Source organism: Anticarsia gemmatalis, chromosome 23 (assembly GCF_050436995.1).
Source record: "Anticarsia gemmatalis isolate Benzon Research Colony breed Stoneville strain chromosome 23, ilAntGemm2 primary, whole genome shotgun sequence".
In the NCBI taxonomy this organism is placed as follows: domain Eukaryota; kingdom Metazoa; phylum Arthropoda; class Insecta; order Lepidoptera; family Erebidae; genus Anticarsia; species Anticarsia gemmatalis.
The window spans coordinates 9,471,263-9,492,870 of NC_134767.1; the positions used below are offsets into that span (position 1 = coordinate 9,471,263).

At 35.6% G+C, this 21,608-nt stretch overlaps 1 protein-coding gene across 4 annotated transcripts in view; it reads left to right on the top strand.

Annotated features, from left to right (window-relative positions):
• Positions 1-21,608, top strand: part of LOC142982962 (multiple PDZ domain protein-like) — a 185,403-nt gene that overhangs the window by 53,419 nt on the left and 110,376 nt on the right. For all 4 annotated transcript variants that reach the window (XM_076129706.1, XM_076129708.1, XM_076129709.1 and 1 more), the window contains exons 8-16: positions 2,131-2,222; positions 15,252-15,346; positions 16,022-16,145; positions 16,829-17,041; positions 17,578-17,748; positions 18,419-18,565; positions 19,105-19,237; positions 19,792-19,934; positions 20,445-20,619. In XM_076129706.1, the coding sequence (XP_075985821.1) occupies positions 2,131-2,222; positions 15,252-15,346; positions 16,022-16,145; positions 16,829-17,041; positions 17,578-17,748; positions 18,419-18,565; positions 19,105-19,237; positions 19,792-19,934; positions 20,445-20,619 (1,293 nt within the window). The remainder of the gene's footprint in view (positions 1-2,130; positions 2,223-15,251; positions 15,347-16,021; positions 16,146-16,828; positions 17,042-17,577; positions 17,749-18,418; positions 18,566-19,104; positions 19,238-19,791; positions 19,935-20,444; positions 20,620-21,608) is intronic.

Sequence of the window (21,608 nt, forward strand, 5' to 3'; positions counted from 1 at the left end):
CGGTACAGTGGGTCTGCCGATAAGTTGCCACGATTTGTTGGCTGACCTAGTCTGGATTTTGTTATGGCTATGATTAAAAATATTCTATGTGCTTTCTGTACGACTTATGCAGAAAAATAGTGTATCTTTTACAAATAATGATTGGAGGTTTTAGAGTAGTTAATTTAGATTGGTAGGTAAATATGCAGGAACCATATTTTTGTAAATTTACTGTTTTTAGAAACCGATATGATAATTTCCAGGGTAGGTTTAATAGTGTTGTAATTTTGATTTTTAAACAGTCAAGAAAAACAGTAATAGTCCTATCCTGTAATTTGGTAAAGAAACGATAAATAACTAAGTGTCCCTTTAATTTAATGAAAACTAGTAATATATTTCCATTTTCTGTATGCGTGTCACGTATCCCAGTTGATAACTAATGTACGTCAAATTGATAGCCACTATTCAGTGCATTGCTGCTTTAGTGTAACGTGTTAATCACTATAATCTAAGGGCAAAAACAATGTACCGCATAATGGCTTTCAAATAGTTGTCAACTGACATACATGACATTGATCAATTCATTATTTGAGATTAATACGTGTACTTACTGAACAATCAAATCATCCAACAAATCAGGCCGACTTATCAGTCCAACTGAAAGGTTAACCCTTATCTATCTGATATATGAAGGGTAAGTTATAAGGGTGGTCTAATCTAGGGGTTTGTTGTGGGTTAACTAGAACCCCTGCGGGGTTTTAAATGATTTTGTTAGTGGTTTGGGTTCATGTTACCCTGTAATCAAACTGTCAAGACGTTTAACTTTGTTGAGAGGGTTCGATGTCCGGTGATTGCTTTAGTGAGATGATTTGTTAGTAAGATATTGGTGATGTCACTATTTCGATTTTGGTGTTTAACTAGCGACACTTATTCGTCCGGGTATGTAGTCATTTTTTTTGCAACGGGATCTGAATTCTCACGAGGCCAGTCCCATGGGAATTTGGATTCCGTTGATCCCATACAATTTGTTTTACAAATATTATTTTAAAGTTATCCGTGTACAAATATTTCAATGTTTCACTTTTATTTATACGGATTTTAACGATATTAACTACTATAGCTTTATTATTGCGTAAGTAATCATATCTTCCGCATGGAATATTCAGGGCGATACGTTTACTATGTGTTACAACTAGTAATATTTATATTATCAGTTCTTCAAAATCCATTACAAGAAAAAATAACGAACTGACACACAATAATTATAATTTAGAAGTCAACTAATCCATCTTAGCCCTTTCAGCTGTTAACTAGTCTTTGAAACAAATAAGATCGATATACTAACTACAAATCTATACGAATTGTGACTGGACTTGAAATAGCTACAAAAATACGTCTGACTATCTAAATAGGCTCGTTTTACTATCTTTAGATACTGATAGGTATATGTTTGAGTAAGTACCTTTCGTTTAGGGTGGTTTTCTATGTAGGGATAGATTTGTACCTACTTTTGTAGGGCAATGGTTTTTAGGACACATTGTTGTGTTAAAAAATGGATTTTAAAAGGAATTTGTTCAGCTGCATAATTTTTGTATTGAATCCAGATCGTGCTCGCGAATTTGAACTCTCTTACATTTTTTTAAAGCAGTTTTAAAGGAGCGTGCGTAGGGAATATCTATTTTATTACGATGCAAAATTGTATCCAAATAAGTTGAGCCCTTTTCATACAAAAGAAGGAAAGAAAATATAGTTTTCCATTAATGGTAATGTTATTTATTGGTATATTTCATGTTATTGTGGTAATCATTGTATCTGTAACCGCAATGACATATTTATTTTATTTTTATAGTTATTGTTGTTTTCATGTTATATGCTATTATTTATAAATCTCTCTATATTTAGAGTCATTTGTCGCAATACACTAGCGCATGTACGTGCCGGGATTGCTTTTCCTATGGATATCTTCTTCTTATTCTTCTATCTATCTTCTATCTATGGATATAATCTATCTTCGTGCAAAGTTAGATTCAAATCGTATTAGCCGTTTAGTCGTGAAAGAAGAATAAATGTATTTACACATTTAAAATATTAATTAAGTACGAACTATAAAATAAATAATAAATCATACTGATGTGTTATTTTTGTCCACAGAGGAGCTAAGCGGTATATTCGTGAAGAGCATCAGTGAGGGTAGTTCGGCAGATCTCTGCGGCAAGATACAGGTCAACGACCGGATTGTAGAGGTATGTAACAACTACCATATGAAAAGATACGAGATAATTTAAACCCATCAGCCGACAAAATATTTAGTATAATTGGTTTTGCTGTTTTGACATGAACAAAGGACTAAGAAAATACTTTTGAACACTTATAATATTTTTAATTTACACAATAAGTAAGTTAAGCAGCCTCAGCCCTGACAAACCAGAGATGGGTGACTATGGAGTGTTTTTGTGCAATGGTGAGCATGTCAAAAGTCTCGGTTATTGTCTATTTAGATATCAGTCGTTCAGTGATGCTAGTCTTACGGCTAAGTTGTTTGAAGTCTTTGAGTCATAATGACGCTGATTTTAGAATAAGTATCACATCCAAAATGAAGAAAAAGGGAAAGATAGTTAACAAAAGCCTTTAATTCAAACTGCCTCAACTTTCGACCCAATTCTCTCGATGCAGTTATCGGCTTATTGTAAGCCGTTGCGGTGTGAACTTCAGATCAATTACAAAGGATTTCATCGGGTTATTGACTATTGTTACGTTAAACTTATACCGGTGGTTAGCAAACACAATTATAAAGTTGCGGGAGCATTGAGTGATAGTTGGTTTTTCTACTTTTAAGGGTGTAGCGGATTAGTGGTACTAATTTAAACTTATCTCTGAGTTTACGATTAATACTATAATGGATAGCCGAGTGGTATAAGTTGACACCTCCCACGCAAGTGGTCGCAGGTTCGAACCCGAGGCAACACATCAATGACTTTTGGAAGTTATGTGTGTATTAGAAATAATTATCACATGCTCCAACGGTGAAGGAAAACATCGTGAGGAAACCTTGCATGCCTAAAAATTTGTTTAAAACATTTATTGAGGGCATGCAAAGTCCCCAACCCGCACTTGGCCAGCGTGGTGGACTCAAGGCCTAACCCCTACCTCATTAGGTACGGGAGGACACCCTTGCCCAGCAGTGGGACATTAATGGGTTAAATTTATTATTTATTTACTATAATGGATAGATAAGTATTGAATAATGCGAAACATTCGGCTGCAAAACGAGTATTATTTGGTAACTTAGTTGTTTATTTATTAACATATATCATACTACTTCGAAGGTTACTTAAACTAATTGTAAAGGGTATTAATAGCATATGTAGTGAGCGCAGTAAACTAGCTTATGCACAAAAAATATTCAAGTACCTTTTCCTTATCTTTTCGTTTTTACAATTAGCCAACAACATCTGTCATGAAAATATAATCAGACTAGCTGACCCGCGCAACATCGCTTGCGTCACATTAGAGAGAATGGGTCATAATTATGCCCGTTTTTGTAACATTTTTCGTTGCTACTCCGCTTCCAATGGCCGTAGCGTGATGTTATATAGCCTATAGCCTTCCTCGATAAATAGACTATCTAACACTGAAAGAATTTCCACACAAATGACACAGCAGTTCCCGAGATTAGCGCGTTCAAACAAACAAACAAACAGTCAAACAAACAAACTCTTCAGCTTTATAATATTAGTATATATTGCTAAACGCTAAAATACTACTTCAATAAGTAACTTATTGTAAAGCACATGTAGTGAGCGTAGTGAACTAGCTTATGCAGAAAAAAATATTCAAGTTCCTATTCCTTATCGTTCTGTTTTCACAATAAGCCAACAACATCTGTCATGAAAATATAGTCAAATTAGCATTTAAGGAAATTTTAAGTCTTACTACACACCTGAATTATCTGTATCAAACCATTTGGTATTAAAGAATGTAAGTGTAGAGTACCAGAGTGTGCCTCGATCTATCATTTATTCAGCAGCGGCAACTTTGTTCTATGTAAGAAGTCTTATGTAAAAAGGTTTCAGATGTTTGGGGTTACGTGTAGAGATCGATGTCTTTGGATATGTGTTAAAAATATATGTGTTTCTTTATTTATAACGTGTTTTTGGACTTACATAGTATGTACAGTATAATTTGAGGTTGAGTTCTCTGTCTCTGATTAAATTATCAGAAGAAAATTAATGTAATTCTAAGGTTCTAACGTTACAAAAAAACCCAAGCGATAGGTTTTTTGTATCAGTTAGGTATTGTAATGACATCAGGTGTAGTCAGTTTGATTCCAATAAGTCTAATCAGATGATTACTTGTAATTTGTGCTTCACTTTGTAATTTTTATATAAGTGAAGATTTCACGACAGTCCAAATATACAAAGTTTTACCGATGTTACATGTATAGTGCCATTTTCAATTTTACTAGTAAATATTTTTACATTCCACATTTAGAATTGCTCTAGTGTCGAGGGGGCTTTTACGAACAACGGACACAATGTACACCCATGAAAATGAACCCACGACCTCCCGACGCAATGGCAGAGGCGTGGCGACCTTAAACATTGCGCCACGGAAGCAGTCAAAATTTTAACGTTTAAACAAGACTACGAAATTTTTAACATCTTATGTAAAGCTAAACTAACTAAAATATCATCCCGTCCAACGTACCAACAGTATCAGCAACATGTTTGCCAACCACAATCTTATCACCGTCCAATTTGTTGGAGACTACGTACAAATTACGTTACTACATTACTTTCCTAGTTACGTCTATGTACTGGTAGCAAGGAAAACTCTATTTGGGGACAAATATTATCAGTGTTTTGTGCTATTTTGGGAGCCTTTAGGCATCAAATTTCTAAAATTAACTTGCTTCTTACGGTATAAATTATTTTTCTTACTTATTTGTCTGTTTTACTTTTTCTATTTTTAAGTAACAGTAAGGTGGGTAACCAAAATAAGGCCTTCTACTATTAAGGTTTATTTCTTACTAGCTGACCCGCGCATCTTCGCTTGCGTCACATAAGAGTCATAATTTTCCCCGTTTTTGTAACATTTCTCACTGGTACTCTGCTCCTATTAGTCGTAGCGTGATGATATATAGCCTATAGCCTTCCTCGATAAATGGGCTATCTAACACTGAACGAATTTTTGAAATCGGACCAGTAGTTCCTGAGATTAGCGCGTTCAAACAAACAAACAAACAAACTCTTCAGCTTTATAATATTAGTATAGATTTTATTTTATTTTTTTCTTAAGACAACTCCCGCACTAAGAATTGCTCTTGTGTCGCGGGGACTTTTACAAACATACAAACAACGGACACAAAGTACAACCAGACCCGAAACAATTATTTGTGGATTACACAAATAGTTGTCCCGTGTGGGATCGAACCCACGACCTCCCGACGCAATGGTAGCGGCGTGGTGACTTAAACCACTGCGCCACGGAGGCAGTCAAAAATTTCCCGCTTCTCAGTTTCGAATGGCCGCCAATATATGTAGAAGTGTTATTAGGGCATAGGCCTTATGAGACATATGCCTTATTAGAGTTACCCACCTTATATTAATTTATAAACAGTTGTTTATCTGTTTGTTACACTTTCGCGACTAAACTGCTGTATCAATTTTGATAATTTTGAGTTTAATTTTGTTTTTCTAATAGGACAGTATTTAAACCTTAAATATAGTCCTAAGTAACCTTTGAAAAATAGCCTGATTATAACAAAAACAAAAAAACACAATTTGAGAACCTCCTCCATTTCAATTAAAAACAGCCTTATTTACGAAACACGAAAGCCTACAAACTGCAACACACAAATTCACCATGTACCGAAACAAAATGTCATTATGTTTGACAAATTCAATTTGTAGCTCAACTTTTTGCTGACTGTACCTACTTCGTTTCAATACACACATAGCTCCTATACATAGCTGCGAGTGAGCGAGACAGAAATATACATCCGTACCGTAATAGAGTGAGATGGAAGATTGCTTTTTAGGGTTCTGTACCCAAAGGGTAAAACAGGACCCTATTATTAAGCCTCCGCTGTCTGTCTGTCTGTCTGTCTCCAGGCAACGAGACACAGTTCATAATTCGTTATAACTAGAAAGCTGAAATTTTCACAAATTATGTATATTTGTTGCCGCTATAACAACAAATAGCAAAAATTAAAAAAAAAATGTTAAGGGCGGTCCCCATACAATAAACGTTATTTGTCGTATTTTTTAGGACGGAACCCTTCGAGCGCGAGTCCGACTCGCACTTGGCCGGTTGTTATTTTTATGATAATATTTTTTCTTATCAGGTTAGTTTTCCATAAGAGTTCATTTAGTATGATTATGTTTAGTAATCAGCCTGAATGGGAAGTCATTTGTTTATTAGGTACGGGGTTAAGTAGCTGTTGCTGCGCTTGGTAGAAGGATGGGTGTTCGGCTATTGATAGATTTACGTATCTTGGTGCTAGAGTAATAATTCATTATTATCAATTATATTTATTCTTATATGGATTGATGAAAATATTATGGACTTAAATGCAGTGAAACAATTAACAAAATAACTAACCCGAGAACCGAACACAGGAATTCTTAACCAATTCCGAAATTAAAGCACTGTCTCATAAGCCACAAATATTTTCAGCGGATAATTCAATCCCATTGCTGAAATATAATAAAAACCAAGAATAATCCACCCCCCAGTTTCACCCCCCATCCCTAAAACCAGTTTATTATTACACCTGGTTACTTTGAAAGCTTTCTCACGAAATAACTTGGCATTTATTTTTAGTTCCAAGTTTATCCAAGCTTTGCTTAAAGTTGGTGATGTTTAGAACTAAAAGATAATAAGTGGTACTGTTTTTGTGGCGCTTATGACCTTTTGGTGTTTATTTTGTGTGTTTTTGATTTGATTTGATTTACACGTACTTTATGTTGATTAAATATAATTTTGTAAGCATTGATAAAGGCGATCATAGCCAGTTCAGCTCACCGGCCGGTAAACGGTCTGTGAGCTAAGCAACCATTGGCGCGGTCAATCCATACATAGGTGACCGTATGGTGATATTTGAACTGAGCGTCTCCGTGCTTTGGAGGGCACGTTAAAAGTCGGTCCCGGTTGTTTTCAATTAAGATGACCGTCGTTAAGCCACGTCAAAGGCCTCTGGGCGTGAACAACTTTGACACTAGGTTAACCACTGACCATACGATAAGACGAAGAAGGGACAATAAGAGGTTAAAAAAATAACCTTTCTACTTTAAAGTCGCTCTTAATCCTCTACTATTTAACTTAAATTCACTTTTATATCATCAAAATACGTTCTCAAATGAGCTTGCAATAAAATGGTAGAGCAAACTCGAGCAAAACTCGAGCAGTAGCAGTGAGGTGACAAATAGATCGTCGATATTGTTTCCGATGCGATACAACTGATCGCGCTGTAAACTTTTACTGTTATTTTATAGTTCCATTCTAGTTGTTACATGTTAGAGCAGAATTGTTGAACTAGATTTGTTAATTAGATTGAGGCGCCCTTAGCCAGTTGCGCTCACCGGTCGGTAAACGATTTGTGGGTTAAGCAACCATTGGCGCGGTCATTCCATAGATGGGTGACCGCATAGTGGTATTTGAACTGGGCGTCTCCGTGCTTCGGAGGGCACGTTAAAAGTCGGTCCCGGTTGTTGTCTACCAAGATAACAGTCGTTAAGCCACGTCAAAGGCCTCTCGGGCGGCTTGAACAACTTGGACACTAGGTTGACCACTAACCATACGAAAAACAAACAACAATTAGATAGAGGGACAAATACTGGAATCAGTGGTTTGGATTAAAAGTTATTTTGTTTACAGTTTATCAATATTAAACCAATAAGTATTTATTAGCCTAGCCTTTCTTCCAACTATGTTGGAGTCGGCTTCCAGTCTCACCAGATGCAGCTGAATGTGTTTTACATGGCGCGACTGCATATCGGACGTCCACAACACAGTTACCTGGGTTATAACTCGATACCCTTTGGTAAGACTGGTTGTCAGATTTTCAAGTTTCAGACTACTGTTAACGACTGTCAAAGATCTTTGATAATGACAGCCGGGACTCACAATTTAACGTGCCTTGTGAAACATGGAGGAACTCCATATGTATAAGATGGTCACCTATCCACGGAACAGCCTCGGCAAGCGTAGCTTAACCTCAGAGATCGATCCACGTGGCTGTTGTTAACTAAGCCACAAGCTGTTCATTTCGAAGAATATTCTATTTAAAAATATTTTTTCAGGAAGTTTTAACATTAAACAAATTCTTCATAACTCAGGGTTACCGCATTTTTGTCGCATTTCCACGCAAAACTCGAAACTTTGTGAACCAGGCAGCAAAGTTAGTATCAAAATGCATAGAATTTCAAAAACTCACATATTTGAACTCAAAACGAGTGAAGTTTTGTAATCAGAATAACTTTCAGCATAAAAAGTTGTGCCACCAAATAAGTGTAAGTAAAGGTGTAGACACATGAGAACTTTTGTGTGTAACAGCATAGCGAGTTGATTTTAATATGTTACACTTGAGCGTTAACAAGTCAATAAATAATTCATTGGGTCCGCCTGTGTACAAAAATCCTTTATATAACAATAAGGAATATAAAATAACATGCATTTTACCTTGGATTTCATGATGTTCCGGTGCAACTTACTGTAGTCGGTTTGATTCTAGATTAAATATTAAAAATTATAACAAAAACATATTATATAATAATATATTCATTTTAGAAATTATGACATTATCCAAGTTGCGTCACAAGCTGTATATAACCTCTATAAAGGTTATTTTTTATACTAATAGCTGCCTATCTAGGCTGTATAAACAACATTTAAACAAAGTTTTATCAACTCAGTGCACTGTCAACGCATTTTATTTTCAAATCCTACTGTTCTTTCAGACATGTTTCTTCTCTTAGAACTCAACATTATTAATAAGCTCTTCCATATATTTTACCTCTGAGTTCATTTCATTACTAAGAGTCGGTGAAATACCCCGTGTCTCCAAGTTGTGAGTGGGTCGACTTGACGGTCCTGACGCCCTTTCAATTATCTAATTTGCTCATTTTTGTGGCTTTTTTGAAGGTAAAATGTTTTGAATTTTAAATGAGTTTGTGAGTACTTTTGAGTCCTCGTTGGAAAGGCTTTTTTGCTTCTTGCGTGGGCATCAGTTATTTTTGTTTTCAGATCTTTATTTTTTGTGATGTTTAAATAAATTCAATACAAATTGTCACAGTTGCTACCTGAAACATAGTTATCAGCTGTTTAAAATTGGATTTATAATCGACTAGCTGACCCGCGCAACTTCGCTTTCGTCTCATAAAAGGGAATGGGTCAACATTTTACCCGGTTTTGTAACATTGTTAACTGCTGCTCTGCTTCTATTGGTTGTAGCGTGATGATATGTAGCCTAAAGCCTTCCTCGATAAATGGGCTATCTAACACTGAAAGAATTTTTCAAATCGGACCAGTAGTTCCTGAGATTAGCGCGTTCAAACAAACAAACAAACAATCAAACAAACAAACTCTTCAGCTTTATAATATTAGTATAGATTGCTGTTTAGTTGATCAATTTTTATTTGCAATCAATCATCGGATTCACAACTGAAAGGTGGTGGTTTTGATTTCTAACTTTTGATTACACCACCGACAAAAACGTACTTATTCCTAACATAAGCTAAGATATATTTATAAAATACATTATAAAAATATTGTAAAATAATATCAATCTATACCCTAAACAAATATTAATTACTAGCTGACGCGCGCAACTTCGCTTGCGTCACATGAGAAAAATTTTCCCCGTTTTTGTAACATTTTTCGTTGCTACTCCGCTCCTAATGGCCGTAGCGTGATGTTATATAGCCTAAAGCCTTCCTCGATAAATGGTCTATCTAACACTGAAAGAATTTTTCAAATCGGACCAGTAGTTCCTGAGATTAGCGCGTTCAAACAAACAAACAAACAAACAAACAATCAAACAAACAAACTCTTCAGCTTTATAATATTAGTATAGATCTATAAACATAGCTACTAGAATAAATAGAAAGCCACAAAACAATAATAAATATTTATTGGTTCAAACGTATTAAAAGCAATATAAAATTAAAGTCGCCATCTTACATTTCAATCGTATCAAGAAATAGGTCACTGCAACATAATACTTAGTATCCCCTGTAATATCCAACAACACATTTTCTAAAAGATTTCTATTAAACCTTCATCCCCTTCTAATATCCTTTACAATTAATTATTCAGTAGTATCATACTTTATTACAAATTCCTAAGCATTAAAGACGGGTCCAGATGTACAGAGTGGAAAAAGGGCTATGCAGGAAACTGTTTTAAATATCAAACTTACTCTATATTCAGTTAAAGGAAGTAAGCTTTTGTTTAGAAAATAAACGGAATATCGTTAATATCGTCTCTACGAAAAAAAACCCACGGTAAAAAGCACCCTTAGCCCGAGAATTCGACTCACCCCCGGTTTCTGGACACATTTAGCGGTAGTTTATCTATTCAATAGCGTTTTTTTTTATACGAAGTATAACGCTATTGAATAGATAGACTACCGTTAAATGTACCTCAAACCGGGGGTCAATGCATTAGTTCAAAAGGAGACCCTTGCACTAACATGCATTGTCTAGGTTATAAACAATTTGTATTTTTACGTAAAAGAGTAACAAACCTAAATATTCACAAACTATCACATTGATACAATATTAGCAGAATGCTTTATATGCAATCATGTTACGCGGTCTCTATACGCTGCTTTCACTACACGTCCAAAAGGCAATTATGATACGCATCGGCGATACGCATAGGGATCGAGCAAATGCTTCCGTGGCGGAGTTGATTAGATCACCACGCCGCTACCATTGCGTCGGGAGGTCGTGAGTTCGATACCCACATGGAACAATTATTCGTGTGATCCATAAATAATTGTTACGGGACTGGTTATACTTTGTGTCCGTTGTTGTTTCTATGTTTGTCCCCGTGACACAAGAGCAATTCTTAGTGCGGTACTTGTCTTTAAAAAAGAAAAATAGATATCTGGATTCATCTTAATATGACAACATTTATTATGGATACATTAAAAGGGTGAATATAAAATGTTACGAATTGCTAAATAGGTACGACAGTAATTAAATATTAACACACAATTAAGAAGTCATTTCATTTTATATACGATTCGTTATGAAATGTTTGCAGAGCGAAAATGAATAATACAATTAATTATAAATGACAAAAAGCAGGTTCTATGTTACGTCATTTAATATTAACTTCAACTTATTTTTTAACTTCCCTTGGCGCGATCATGCCATGGATGGGTGGTCGATTAGTAGTATTTGAATTGAGCGTCTCCGTACTTTGGAGGGTATGTAAAATGTCGGTCAAATTATCAATTAAGATAGCATTCGTTAAGCCAAAAGCCTTCGAGCGGTTTAAAGATCTTTGACACTAGGTTGACCACTATCCATACGACAAAAAAAAAACTAATAAAACGATGTTAGCAGATAAAACCCCACGAAGAAACAGGTTTTTCGCAATATTATTTTCTTACCATCCTCATGACGTCATTACAAAAGTAAAATATTTTTCTAGCTACAATTTTTTTTGTTTACATGCCATTCAATGCACATTTTTCCACATCTTTTGTTAACCTTTCATAAACATTCATACACATTTTTAGTATTCATACAATCTTTCATACATGTATGAAAATCCAGCTCTTAGACTATAACCAGTTGTTTTTGTTTTAATTCCCCTACTAGTGGAAATTACAGTGCGCTCCAATAACATTGAATAGAGAATGTACGTCGAGATATATTTTCAAAATGCCTTGTTCTTTCTTAAGACTTTATTGTTTGAGTTCTACTGATTTTGAGGTTAGGTATTGTTTTTGGGTTTTCGTTTTCATGAGGCTTATTTCCAATGAGTAATGAAAGTGTAATGAATACGAATATTTCTGTAATTGTTTCTCAGATTTTTGTGTATCTGTTGCCATTATATTGTTCTGTACTAGCCGGTACTGATAATCGGTAAAAACAATTTAAGAAAACCCTATTTTACTTTTTCAAAACCAACTACAGTTGAATTAATAACAACTTTTTCATTGCATTACTAACATAAAGAATGGCAAAAAATGTCGTCACAAAGCAATCATTTCTATTTTTATCACATTTTTTTTATTTCAATTATTCACAAAAAAATATCTTTCAATAAAAACTGATCTTAGAAACAGATTCTCATTATCCAAAACCATTATTTTCTACTTCTTCTACAAAGCTCCCACTATACCTAATATAATGTAGTAATAGCCCCACTGCAGCGAGGCTTCGTTACCTCTCAGAGTGAAGAGTCTCTGATACAACTGGAGCACCCTCGGCGACGGACGCTCGGACAAACCTATCTTTATTATAGCGAGGTTTTAAAATACTGTGATAAATATTTTCACTACAGTATTTTGTTTAAGTTGCTCTTAATTTACTTATTATTTAGCTCTTGCCCGCAACTTCATCTGCATGGGATGGAGTTATAAGGTTTATAAACATGAGAAATCCGAGATAAAAACTACCCTATGTCTCATCTTGAGCCTCAGATTGTGTTTTTAAAATTCATACAAATCGGTTCGGTTGTTTAATTGTGAAGAACAGACCAAAAGACAGAGAAGAATTTGTTTTCGCAGTATTAATAGAGATAGTGCGCTGTTTATGTAAATAATTAAACTTAATCGAGCTGAGAAAGGTGAGAGCCGATATAAAAAATGGTTTAGTCAGTAAGCAAGATTTTTTCAAGGGATTGTTATTTAGTTAAACATAAACGACGTTTACACCTATAAATCCTGATCAAATTATTAATACTGATAAAAATGCAAAAATACGTGACGGTAAACCTAAATATTTAAAACCAAACGCACTCCCGTTAGAATTAAAAAAAAAGAGTTAAAAATACTTGGCTAAATTATCAAAGTATCTGTCTCCTCGCCTATAACGTTTTACAAGCGATCTTTATTAGGATTCAAGAGAAAATGTCCTTGACCGAGTTGTTCGCGTACTGCTCGGAATATTAATACAGAATTAATGTAGCCTGGATGTCTTTCCTCCTTGTATTGTGCTGGCTAATGAGGTAATGGCGAATTAGATCTGATAGGGAATTAGGGGTATTTAGGAGTGTGTTGTACTGTGTGTGTGTCAGTGACAGTTGTTTTATGTTTTATTAATTGCTTTTTTTATTAAAGATTGTTCGGATGTTTTTTTCTTTGATATAACTATTTGGATTAGAATATTAGATACATTATTTTTGTATAGTGACATTATTTTTTCAAACACTACAAAAACAAAAGGCGTGAAGTCATTCATTTTTTTAATTTATATTTTTTTAATATTCTTGGTTTTTATACCTATATATTAAAATACCTCTAAATCGCTTTGTAAACCCAAAAATTACAAAGATAGGTTCCACACTATTCCACAGCTTTAACATTCTTATTCCTTGCTAATTGTGACACAATAAAATGTTAAGGAACCTAGTTAAGTTTGTAAACCGAATTGTATGAATGTTACGTATATTCATACGGTCGGCAGACCAACGCACTTAAGTCAAAATGTCGAACTTTACAGGAACAATATTTTTTTTTTATTCCGTCTTGGAATTTCCAAATTGTGCGAGACTGATAAGGACGGAGCGACTTAAGTGCTTTAGCCAGATGGCGTATTGAATTATTTAAAGTAATTTACCTAATAAAAAAAAAACAAATTTTTTGACTTATGTTCTTTAGTCCGCCGATCCTACATATAGTCTTAGGATATTCTTTGTGTACCTTCATAAATAAAGAAAAAAAACTCAACAGAATTTTAAGAACTGAGTTTGACTCCTACTCACTTTTTTACAAGCTTTTTTGCGCTAAACTAGACAATAAAAAAGCAGTTTCGACTAGCATTCTTAACTTGTGTATCTTAAAACATTGAAGTTAGAAATGTTTTCGATAATTCGAATCACATCTCAATCACATTAACATTCAGTTCATACCTCGGCACAAAGGTAACAGGAAAGTAGATAAGTATAGCTGAATAACACGATAACCTCATGCAAATTCACAAGGTTCTATAAAACATAATACAAGTAAGGTTTTAAACATTTCAATGGAAATCGGTGAGAAAATCATGTTTACATTAAAATTTGTAACTCACAAAATATTTTAGTTTTTAAAAATTACAATTTCAAAATAATATTTTTCAATGATCTCAATTTAGTTAGATAGCTCTTTGACTAAGAAATTATTGATATCAAAATGTAAAAAAAAAATAGTAGAAAAAACTTTCGTGATTTGTGGTTGTGTAATCGAATCTGAAACATATTTTTTTGTTGCAACCTAGGCATTATAACTTGTGATAAACCTTTATACCGTTTCTGTCTTTATATTACATTTTTTGTTCCTATTAATCTACCACGTCTTTTTACTCGTATTAAGGGGAACCGAAACTACTGATCCAGTTTCGAAAAACCTTTTCGTTTTGGAAAACGATACAGGCAAAAATATGAAGAAAAGTCAGAACCGATGAATATTCTCAAACTAGGAGGAAATACTCAAAAACAGACAAAGTCGTGCGCAAATGCTAGTAAAAAAATTGTCACCCAAAAATTAATGTTGTTTGATCATTCCATTTCTTGCAGGTTCTCATTAAGTTAATTGCTAATACTCTTCGTAATTGGTCCGTATTAATTGACATCGGCTAATTAACGCGATCGCTTACTATACGCAATAAAAACGACCATAGAATATAATTAGATCTATTTCTGTTATTGTAATTGCTTTGGGGATGGACACATAGAATGGAAAAAATAAGCAAACTTTTTTCGAAGAATCGTCCTTTGTGCTTTAGATTTTACGTATTTTTCAGAAGTAGGTATAGTGTTTTGTAATTTATCTTGAATTCATATAAATATAACCTCACATATTTTTTTTCAACTAACGCAAAACTCTGTTTTAAATGTTTTTTTTAGTTTTTCTGTAGAAAATACTTCCAAATTTAACATTTGCACCTGTTCTTCAAAATTTGGAGTTTGACATTTGACTACTGAACTCCCTTCCAGCGCCAACTAAAGAACTAGACATTTATTTTCTTAGTGCGTTTCATCATATTTTATGAACCAGTTCACTTTACATTTTGCATAAGACTGGTGTTAAAACGGTAATATTAAAATTTCAGGTGGATGGTGTATCACTACACGGGGTGACGAATCATCGTGCGGTCGCTTTACTGAGAGATGCAAAAGGTCCTGTTGTACGGCTTAAGGCTTTGAGGTAAGCGGCAAAAGAAATATTTCTTATTCGAATTTAGTTTGTATGAGCAAAGACTCCTCCTCGGAATTTAGAAATCATACAGAATATTGTTGCTTCCGAATATCTCTCTATAGTTCTATGTAATAGGGGGCGATTCTATATACTGCTATATATTGCTTTATACCGTGCAAGTTACCAAACTAAACCAATGTCAATATTCTAGTATAAAATGACAAGATATATGGATTTGAGTGAGGCAAAAGAAGTTTGTAAGGATCGTACCAAATGTCGTGCTTTGATCTCTACTTTCCCCTATGGGACAAAGGCGTGATATTTTGTATGCAAATTGGATAATCCCAACAGGACTTTGACTGTCCCGGGATTTAACTCCAAGTCCTCATGATCAGGGAAACCCAGGTTAATAACATACAACAACAAACTCATTGATTTGAAGCAACCATTAGCGCGATCATTCCATAGATGGGTGACCGCATAGTGGTATTTGAGCGTGGTGTCTCCGTGCTTCGGAGGGCACGTTAAAAGTCGATCCCCGTTGTTGTCTACTAAGATAACAGTCGTTAAGCCATGTCAAAGGCCTCTCGGGCGGCTTGAACAACTTTGACACTAGGTTGACCACTAACCATAAGACAAACAAACAAACAAACTAATTGATTTCGTCTACTTCTATTTTTGCAGGTATCTGCGTGGCGCGGGGTTTGAGAAGCTACAGAAGGCGTTAGCAGCGCAAGACGGGAGACGATCACCGATTGCACCGCCCAGTCCCTCCGTCACCTCGCTCGCTAAATATAGCTTTAGTGTGGTATGTAATTAGTATGCTAATTAGTTGAGCAGTATGTTAAAGGTAAAGAAGAAGTTTATAGGACGATTGATATAGAAATATAATAACTGATACTGTTCTAACGTTTTCGAATCCTAAAAGTAAGTTAGTTAACTTGCTTGTAAGTGTGTCTGGTTTTGTTTGAAGTAACTTGATTGGGAAAAAAGTAGTAGATAAAAACATTAGTTCTGCACTAAATAATATTTTCTGCCTCAATTATTTTCATATACAAGCGACTACACGAGTACCCAAACTAGAGATACTTAGATTAATTAGATCCAAAAACATATACTTGACTGCCTCCATGCCGCAGTGGTTTAGGTCACCACATCGCTACCATAACATCGGGACTTCGTGGTGGTGGGTTTGATTGTCACACGGGACAATAATTTATGCGATCCACTAATAATTGTTTCGGGTGGGGTTGTACTTTGTGTCCGTTGTTTGTACGTTTGTAAAAGTCCCCGCGACACAAGAGCAATCATACGTGCGGGAGATATTTATGGGTAAAACAAATACCTATTTGCTTTTTGTAGAATAGCCTGCAAAGAAAGCCTTTTGTAGAAAAGCCAAAAAAATTGGCAACCTTAACTCCATCAAGGACACTGTCAAGTATAGCCTTCTAAAAGTCTATCTTCAGCATTTTAAACTTTTTCTCTCCCCAGTACGACGAATCAACAGTAATAGAAGTGGAACCGGAATCCGAGATCCTCCCACACTTGCCATCGCCAACATCACCGTCTGAGGAAGCGGAGATAGTGATAGGGAGGGACGACGAGGTGTCGGAGCGGGAGGCGCGCCGCATCCAGGACAAGTGGCGGGACATACTGAGGAACGAGCCCGACTGGCCTGGACACCAGTACCAGTATGATATTGTGGTAAGTGGTATTCAAAGTCAAAGTCAAATATTCTTTTTTTCATTAACTTTAACAAGTATTTGAAATCGTCAAAATATTTTGTATCTACCACTGTTGAAATTAGTCTTGAAGGTATAGGCTCAGGCTAGTCGTAGACAAATAGAGTCCTGTACTGAGCATTGGGCTGTTTACGATAGAGACTTTTACGCAGAAAAGTTTAATCTTTTTTATTAAGTTTAGTTTAGTTTAAGACGCTCATAGGCGCTCATGTCGCGTTCATTCTATAGATGGGTGAATATTTTGTGGTGTTTGAATTGAGTGTCTCCGTGCTTCGGAACGTACGTAGAAATTAGATCTCGGTTATTATAAATTAAAATAACAGTCGTTTAGCTATGTACATACATACATGTAGAAATTGATAGTAGGTGGTGATGGACAGGATAGCTTCTTTATTTATTTATTCTTCTTTATATATTATTAATCCGAATTGAAATTGAATTGAATTGTATTTCTTTTTAAGAATAAATATATAAATATGTGCTCTTTTTCTCCCCCAGTGCGGCACAATAATAAAAGAACGAGACAGTGGTCTAGGCATCTCTCTGGAAGGTACGGTCCGTGTGGTGGGAGGCAAGGAAGTACAAGCGAGGCATTACATCAGAGCCATCGCGCCTAATGGACCTGTGGCCAGGCTGGGCATGTATCGAGTCGGAGATGAGTTACTTGAGGTAAGACAATTTTGTGTAATTATGAAACCTTTAAAATTACCCTTTTTTGTGGTAAACATTTATTGGTGATTTTAGTATTGAGTAAAACTTTGATGGTATTTATTAACTATTCAGATGAAATTCAAGGCCAATTAAAACTGACTGTGATGTGGTATAACCGTATATATATGTATATGTATAGTAAATAAGGGAAGAAGCTACTTCCCTTAAAAAAAACACCTTTTTAATGGCAAGATAAAGTTTAGAGTTCGTAACTTTGAAACTAATTAACGCTAACACGCCTTTTTTATTTCATTAAAATGCCTAACGTTTCGGCCGTTGGAAACGCAGAAACGTTAGGTCATTTTAAGGTAAAATGTGTGTTCGCGTTAATTCCCGTATCCTATTACATATCAAAGTTTACAGTTAATTTAATTTAACATACCTATTTCAAAATACTTAAATATAACTTTCATCGTAACCTGCAAAACAAACGGTTTTTAAGCAGAAGCTTCATGAAACAGTATAAATACTTACCCTCTACTCTTACTCCTCCTCTAAGAGTTTTGTTTATTTCACTCCTTAGCGAAATGAAAAAGAGAAAACATATTATAGTAGTGTTTTAACTAAAATAGGTTTATAGTGTGTGTTTATAAGAGAGTTAGGCTATACATGAGTTTAAATTTCCCAGGTGAACGGTTGGCGAGTACTAGGAGCCCATCATGTTGAAGTAGTGACCCGACTGCGAGCGGTCACGTCGCCCGTGTCACTCGTGGTGGTGAGGAAGAGAGACCAGCTGATTGGCAGCGATCGAATGTCTGACAGTGGGTTTGCTAGGGTAAGGATTTAGGGTACAAGGTACATACTAATTACTACTGTAGCCTTTGATTTCCTACTGGTATCAACTACCGGCAAAATAAGTGTGGAAACTGGTCAGCGCCCCTAGCGGATTTTGCAAGAACTTTTCTCTTTCAAATTGCTTATATAGTATCTTTATAATATGTATACTCTTGTTAGTCAAAATAGTACATACTCTAAGTAATCGTTATATTGTTTTTTTTTGTAAGCTATGAATGAAGCAGGCACGTTGTGGTGGGTGAGAGAGTAGTTATAAATGAACTTAAGCTAGTTTTAAGGATTATTTCCATCAATGTATTGAAGTAGTTTATTTTTTACATTTTACTTTTAATCAAAAAGTGGTTTATACTACTTGAACCTTCATAACGCTTGAATCGGTTAAAGCAGGCTGTCAAACTTCAGTTGCTGAAATACCACTGAAAAAAGATAAAAGAGACTGTCTATAACCAATTTCTACTAAAGGCCGTCAAAACCAGTTACCAAGAAGATCTTCCAATAACTCCAAGTTATAACTTACAGAGCAACATCCTGGGCGGTAGTCTACAAGACCTGCTGAGTCCTCCACAGCGACTCATCAAGGCGAAGTCCGAGAGTTCTGTCGCGTCACTCTGTAGTGCTACCACTGTGATGTCAGCTGGACATGATCATGATGGTAAGGGTTTCATTACGAGATTTACACAACTGTAGACAATTTGCAATTTGTTGTCTGCAATTTGTTTTTGAATCAGATCAGATTATCAAAAGTCAGAAGCTTGAAAAGGTGGTTAACAACAGCCGCGCGGACCGATCTCTGAGGTTAAGCTACGCTTGTCGAGGTTGGTCTGTGGATGGATGACCATCTTATACATATCGAGTTCGAGTTAAATTGTGGGTCCCGGCTATCTTTATCAAAGATCTTTGACAGTCGTTATCAGATGTCAAAAGCTTGAAAGTCCGACAATCAGTGTTACCGAAGGGTGTCGTGTGATAACTGTAAAATAACGCTCCATGTAAAATACAAGTATTCGAGTACAGTAGTGAGACTGGAAGCTGACTTCAACTCTAAAAGGTAAACCCTCGGCCAAATTAAAAATCGTCAAACTCAAATGACGCATGGTAATTTACTTTGTTTTCCAAATGGCGTAAGATACCCAATAATTATTAGGGACTAGAAACTCACAAAGTTTAGCAGCATTTTAAATCTTTTAATTTTCATGTTCTTTTCAGAATTCTGTACAGAAGACCTAGAGCGCGTTCGATCAAGGTCCTTGGAGCCGCTCAGTGGACTCGCGATGTGGAGTGATCACGTGGAGTACATACAGTTGCTGAAGGAAGACAGGGGGCTGGGCTTCTCCATACTGGATTATTTGGTGAGTTTTCTCATCAATGTCTAGTGGAGCTACTAATTTTGACTTTAGAGAGCTGATAGTCATAAATGATGTATAGTGTACGATACGTGTAGAAACCATTCCCGTGTAAATCTCGATCCTTCACGAATTCCGGGATAAAAAGTATGTGTCTATGTGTATTCTGTGTCTTCAGCTACCTACATACCAAATTTCATTGTAATGGTTCAGTAGTATTTGCGTAAATTTATAGCAGTAGTAGGATTGGCTTCTTTATAAAAAGCAGCCTATATCTTTTTTGAAATACTGACGTCTTTGAAATCAACTCAGTAGCTAAGCCGTGAAAGCTCAATATACAGAGACATTTTTGATTCTATATTATCCCGATCGTATTTTTCCATTTTAGCTTCCATGTCCAATTATTATTCTGTCCTGATTCTGTTAGTAGATTTTTGTCGAGCAGTCAGATAAAAGTTCAATTAATAATAGTTTCTATAAATGTATTACTCATATCATATCTCTTCTCTCCCCCAGGACCCGTCCGAGCCAGGTAGCTCCGTCATAGTGGTCCGCTCGGTGGTGGTGGGCGGCGCGGCGGCGGCGGACGGGCGCCTGTCGCCCGGCGACCGCCTCGTGTCCGTCAACGGCGTCGACGTGGCGCGCGCGCCGCTCGCGCGGGCTGTCGGCGCCATCAAGACTGCGCCTAAAGGTATGACACTGCAGTCTATTCCAATTATGTTTTTATGTATTTTTGCTTCTGAGGTAAGTATTTTTCCAACAGTCTTCAGCTTTTTTCAGTGATGATGATGAATTTTGTGGTAGTGTAATTTTCATGTTTGGTAGTCGCTTACATGACTGTGCAGAACTAAACGAATACATGAATATATTTCTGTAACAGGAGTAACCGTGTGGTAATGATTGTTTATTGACTTGAATCAATGTGTTGAGAACGAATACAATGTATTGTGTACGCGCTGGCAGATACGTTTAGTCTCACAAATTAAATAATATATTGTTAAAATAGTATAGCGCCACCACTAACGTACAACTAAATTATCCAATAAATGATAGGACCTAAATCGCAATATTAAATTTAACCTTATATTACTATTACACCCGCTAAAAAGTTATGACGTCATAACTTCAAATCGCACAGTCCACAGTTATAAACACGTGTCAAAACCGTTTACAATAAAAAGTAGATATACAACATCAAAGATAACATAATATTTGATGTTTAATTATCAGTTATGTTATCATAGTAATTTATTATTGTGCGACAAATAAAGTGTTACATGTTCCACTGAGATTTTAAGTTCGTATCTGATTGTGGAAGCAAATAATTACGTTTAGATAAAGATAAAAATACTTTTGAAGTAATCATTTCTCGATTTTTTGTCGGAAGTATTTGGTCGTAAAGTCTGTATCTTTAAAGGCTTTTGAAATAACAAAATAGGTCAATAGCCTTCTTCACACACACACACAAACACACTCTATCGCATGCTCTTAGGACCGTACTGCAAAGCAGCGCGGTCTTCGCTCGCGATAGAGTGTGTGTGTAAAGGGGAATAATCTCCGACATTCCATGTTTTGATTTTATTTTATCTTAGTCATTGGTCAATTCTTTAAGTCAATTTTATAAAATATCCCTCTAGTCACTCTTTGTTGAACACTTGTAACGTCAAAGGTAAACAGTAC